The sequence below is a fragment of the Spinacia oleracea genome, chromosome 5 (assembly GCF_020520425.1).
Source record: "Spinacia oleracea cultivar Varoflay chromosome 5, BTI_SOV_V1, whole genome shotgun sequence".
Taxonomy (NCBI): Eukaryota; Viridiplantae; Streptophyta; class Magnoliopsida; order Caryophyllales; family Amaranthaceae; genus Spinacia; species Spinacia oleracea.
In genome coordinates this window covers 26,896,567-26,902,271 of record NC_079491.1, presented here as the reverse complement: position 1 = coordinate 26,902,271, position 5,705 = coordinate 26,896,567, and the positions used below count along the sequence as shown (strand labels likewise).

The 5,705-nt window shown below is 28.3% G+C and overlaps 1 protein-coding gene across 1 annotated transcript; it reads right to left on the bottom strand.

Annotated features, from left to right (window-relative positions):
* Window positions 1-1,181: 1,181 nt before the first annotated feature.
* LOC110785125 (protein FAR-RED IMPAIRED RESPONSE 1-like) lies at window positions 1,182-4,045 on the bottom strand. The gene is made up of 5 exons (XM_056829107.1): window positions 3,962-4,045; window positions 3,274-3,557; window positions 2,549-2,943; window positions 1,665-1,900; window positions 1,182-1,573 (listed from the first exon to the last, which is right to left on the bottom strand). The coding sequence occupies exons 1-5, from the start codon at window positions 4,028-4,030 to the stop codon at window positions 1,268-1,270; spliced, it is 1,290 nt and encodes a 429-aa protein (XP_056685085.1). The 5' UTR covers window positions 4,031-4,045; the 3' UTR covers window positions 1,182-1,267.
* Between the last annotated feature and the right edge of the window lie 1,660 nt (window positions 4,046-5,705).

Genomic DNA, 5,705 nt, shown 5'->3' with positions numbered 1-5,705 from the left:
ACTAATTGATAGAAAAAGTTAACTAATTGGTAGCAAAAGTTAACTAATAATACTATAAACTAATTGAGGGAACAAGTTAACTAATTGATGGAAAAATTTAACTAATTGATGAAAAAGTTAACTAATTGAGGGAACAAGTTAATTAATAGATGGTACAAGTTAACTTATTGATGATAAAAGTTAACTAATTTTAAGAAAAAGGTAACTAATTGATGATAAAAGTTAACTAATTTTTACAAAAAGGTAACTATTTGAGGGAAAACGTTAACTAATTGAGGAAGCTTATTTTGAATTATTTACTTGATATATTTCATAAGTCAGTCAATCTAATTCAATATATTATTAAGCATTAAATTCAATTAGTGAAATATCAAATTCAATTAGTTAAAACTTATTAATGAAAATAGTTAACTAATTGCTGCAAAAAGTTAACTATTTGGTGGAAAAGGTTAACTAATTGATGGTAAAGGTTAACTAAAGAGTGGTAAGTTCAACTAATTGATGCAAAAAGTTAACTAATTTTAGGTTAACAATATTAGTTAAACATAGTCATCCTGCATATTGTGACGTCAACAATAATTACAGTAACTTGACTTTTGAAAATGAAATCAATTAGTTAACTAATTGAGGGAACAAGTTAACTAATTGATGAAAAAAGTTAACTAATTGAGGGAACAAGTTAACTAATAGATGGAAAAAGTTAACTAATTATTGTTAAAAGCTTAATGAATGCAAAAGGTAAACTAATTAATGAAAAAAGTTAACTAATTGATGAAAAAAGTTAACTAATTGATGGAAAAGGTTAACTAATGCATTGTAAGGTTAACAATATTAAATAATTGAGGGAAGAAGTTAACTAATTGCTATAAAAAGTTAACTAATTACTGTAAAAAGTTAACTAATTGTAGTAAAAAGTTAACTAATTGCAGTAAAAAGTTACCTAAATTGATTAACTACTTGATAGAAAAAGTTGTTAAAAAGTTAAAACAATAACTAATTGATGAAAAAGATAACTAATTGATGGGACAAGTTAACTAATAGATGGAAAAAGTTAACTAATTATTGTTAAAAGCTTAATGGATGCAAAAGGTAAACTAATTAATTGCTGAAAAAAGTTAACTAATTGATGGAAAACATTAACTAATGTATTGTAAGGTTAACAATATTAAATAATTGAGGGAAGAAGTTAACTAATTGAGGGAACAAGTTAACTAATTGCTGGTACAAGTTAACTAATTTGATAAACACTAAATTCAATCCAATGTCACTAAAAAAGTTGTTCTTTTGGTGTAAAAGTTCCAAATTCTGTAGGTGCTGTTGACGATGTCCTTATCTCAAAGAATCCTTTTTTTCTTTTACTTCTTCCTTTTGTCTTCACTAGTGGTGGATTTTCAACTATTATTTGTGGTGCATTTGATGACGATGATGATGTAGACGGTGCTATGTTGATTGTGGTTTGTTGTGCTTCAACATCGTCTTGTGCCTTTTGTGCTGCCTCCTTTTCTGCTGCTTTTTCTTTTTCTAGAACCTTATTTATGCTTTCGTTAGCATGAGCATAAGCCTCTTTAAGCACCTATTAGTTAAGATTTAAAGCAAACTAGTTAGACTCTTGAAGTATTTAGTATTTAATGTTATGTATTAGTTAAATAATAGTTATTAAAAACCTTTTTAGCTGCATCACTCCCTTGACATTTAATAACCAAGTTGTACAAATTTCTTGCCATCTCATAACGCCATGGAGTAATTTTTCTCTTTTCTGTTCCATTATCTTCTCTATGTTCCATTCTCTTCCATACTTCACTTTTTGCAAACTTTGTCCACCTTTTTGAAATGTATTGCTCTGGAATGTTGACAATAGAATGTATATGTAGAACTCGTATTGCATGGAAACATAGCCATCCTGCATATTGTGACATCCAAATATTAACTAATTGATGAAAAAAGTTAACTAATTGATAGTAAAAGTTCACTAATTGTTAGAAAAAGTTAACTAATTGATGAATAAAGTTAACTAATTGTACAACAAACTAACTGAAGTGAATACAAAACTAGGTACCTTAATAGTATAACTAATTCATGAAAAAGGCTAACTAATAGATAGAAAAAGTTCACTAATTGATAGAAAAATTTAACTAAGTGATGAAAAAATTAATTAGTAGATGGTACAAGTAAACTAATTGATGAATAAAGTTAACTAATTGTACAACAAACTAACTGAAGTGAATACAAAACTAGGTACGTTAATAGTATAACTAATTCATGGAAAAGGCTAACTAATTGATAGTAAAAGTTCACTAATTGTTAGAAAAAGTTAACTAATTGATGAAAAAATTAATTAATAGATGGTACAAGTAAACTAATTGATGAATAAAGTTAACTAATTGTACAACAAACTAACTGAAGTGAATACAAAACTAGGTAACTTAATAGTGTAACTAATTCATGGAAAAAGCTAACTAATTGATAGAAAAAGTTCACTAATTGATAGAAAAAGTTCACTAATTGATAGTGTATGTAAAAATGCAATTAGTTAAGAGCATTAACTAACCTGATTCTTCGAAGTTCCTACAAGTGCATTTAATGGAATTTGTTGTTGGATCAAATGCTACATAATGGGCAGTATGTTCAGGCCAAGATTCATGTTGCACTTTGTAACCAAAGAAATTTCCATTGATGTAGTTGACATTTGAGATGCAACCCATTGCATACTTGAATTCTTTTTCAAAATCTCTAAACAATGTAAGTGTGTAAACATTTGCCGCATGTTTTATCATTCCGACCATTGGAAAATCAGATTTAGGCAAAGCATTTCCACAATCATATTCATTTTGATCTTCTTGATATCTCCAACGATCCACTGTTGCTCCAAAAATGTGAAAGAATTCTGTTAGTGAAGTTGATTTGTTCCCTTTAAATCCAATAGCATTGTTAGTGCTCTCACTCCTGTGTAACAAGATTGAATTAGTTAAACATTTTATTTAATTAGTTAAGCAGGTACATGAATTAGTTAAGAAAACAAAGGAACTAGTTAAGAAGGTGAAACATTTAGTTAAACATTTTGTTTAATTAGTTAATCTTTCTGATTAATTAGTTAAGCAGGCAAAGGAATTAGTTAAGTAGATGAAACAATTAGTTAAACTTTGTGAAGTATTCAAAGAAATTAGTGAAGTATTCATAGTAATTAGTGAAGTATTTATAGCAATTAGTGAATTATTCTGAGCAATTAGAATAACATTAAAAAAATTAGTGGACTTCTTTTATTTAAGCATTTACCTTTGTGAAGACAATATTCCAGCTGAGAAAAAATCTTTGTTCAAAGCTGTACACCATTTTTCTTTTATTGTATAGAGATTTGTAAACCAATCATGATCTTGAAGGTTATACTTAGTAATCATGTCAAACCAAGTGGTTTCAAATTCTTCTTCATTGTAACAACGATATAAGCACTTCTTGAATGTGTCTTTGAATGTATTGTCAGCTTTTAAGTCTCCAAATCTTGACACAGCATTCTTTTGTAAGTGCCATAAGCATAATCTATGTCTTGTATTAGGAAATACCTGCAATTTTTTTGATGAATGATGTATTAGTTAAGAATTTAAACTATATAGTTAAGTCAGAACAGAATTCTGTATTAGTTAGGAATCTGAAAATGATGCAAAAAGTTAACTAATTCATGCAAAAAGTTAACTAATTCATGCAAAAAGGTAACTAATATATTATTAAAACAAAAGTTAACTAGTTCATGCAGAAACTTATCTAATTCATTGCAAAAGTTAACTAATTGATTCAAAAAGTTAACTAATGCATGTAATAGGATAACTAATTGATGGAAAAAGTAACTGATGAATGGATATCAATTTAGTTAAACTTTTCAACTCATTAGTTAAAGACCCGTAGCAAATAGTTAACAATTTTTAGCAATTAGTTAACTATAAAACCCAAATAGTTAATACACTCTTACTTGTTCAATAGCATTTGCCATTGCTTGATCTTGATCTGTAAAGATAGTTATAGGTGCTTTGCCTCCCATAGAGTCCAGAAATGTTTCCAATACCCACACAAAAGTGTGTGTCTTCTCATCAGCAATAAAAGCACAACCAAACATCACATTACTCCAATGGTTGTTGACACCTACAAATGGCGCACAAACTAAATTGTATTTGTTTGTTCTGAAAGTTGTGTCAAAGACACAGACATCACCATATATGTCATAATCTTCTTGCATCATTCCATCCCTCCAAAACATGCTTATTACTTGGTTTGCCTCGTTCACCTTTACTCGAAAATAAAAATTTGGATCTTCTTCTCCTCTCTTAATTAACATGTTCACAACTGCTTGTGTATCTTTTCCTTCTAGTCTTTTCATTTTCAATCTACTTGTGAAATTCATGTGGTCAACTAATGTGTGCCCAACGACCCTTGCGTCGCCAGCTTCATTACACATATATCTATAAGAATCTGCTGGTGTTATTCCTGATAGTGTGAGTCCTTCAATTACTTTTCCCTTTTCTTCATCAATTTTTCTTTGTGATCTGGAAATGATGCAAAACGTTAACTAATTGTTGTAAAAAGTTAACTAATATATGCAAAAAGTTAACTAATATATGCAAAAAGTTAACTAATATATGCAAAAAGTTAACTATTTGTTGTAAAAGGTAAATAACTAATATATTATTAAAATAAAAGTTACCTAATTCATGGAAAAACGTAACTAATTGATTGAAAAAGTAAACTAATTGATGCAAAACATTAACTAAATGTTTTAAAAAGTTAACTAATGCATGGAAAAGGTTAACTAATTTATGAAAAAAGTTAAGTAATTGATGGAAAAAGGTAAGTAACTGTTTTATCTAGTTTATTATTAAAACAAAATTATTTAAACGCTTAAGTAATTAATGTCAAAGCCTAACTAAATTTCTTTAATGGTTAACTAATTACTTGTATTTTGTTTTGTACCTTTGAAAGTTTTACAGTGACTCTCTTGTTAAGGCATGATTGTGTTCTATAACATGATGAAAGACTATAAACTTTCCATCCTTTTGTAACTTCAATCGTATAGATGCGTTGCACCCTGTTCTAGTAAGGTTTTGCTGCCTTGCGTTCTTTGACTGCTCTTTCTGTTTGCTCTCACTTGATACAGTTGCTTCTTCTTTCTTTGTGTTCTTTGTGTTTTCCTTTCTCTTTCCTTCCTTTGAACAACAAAAGTATCTTTCCTTTATCTCTCCCGTTTTTTGATCTCTCCTTAATGTGTTTTTTCTTATTGAAAATCCAAGAAGTACTGAATGTTTGTCATAAAGTTCATGTAGTTCATCTACAGTGCCAGTATATCCAGTCAAAGGTCCTCTAATATCATCCTCTGTTAAATCGTTCCAAATATCTTTTGAACCTGTAAAATGAACAAAAGTAATAATTAACAAAAGAAACTAATTAGTTACATAATTCAGGAAATTAGTTAACCAATTGAACTAATTGAGAGAACAAGTTAACTAATTGATGATAAAAGTTAACTAATTAAGGGAACAACTTAACTAATTGATGGTACAAGTTAACTAATTAAGGGAACAACTTAACTAATTGATGATAAAAGTTAACTATTTGATGATAAAAGTTAACTAATTGCTTCAAAAAGTTAACTATTTGGTGGAAAAGGTTAACTAGTTGCTTCAAAAAATTAATTGATGATAAAAGTTAACTAATTGCTTCAA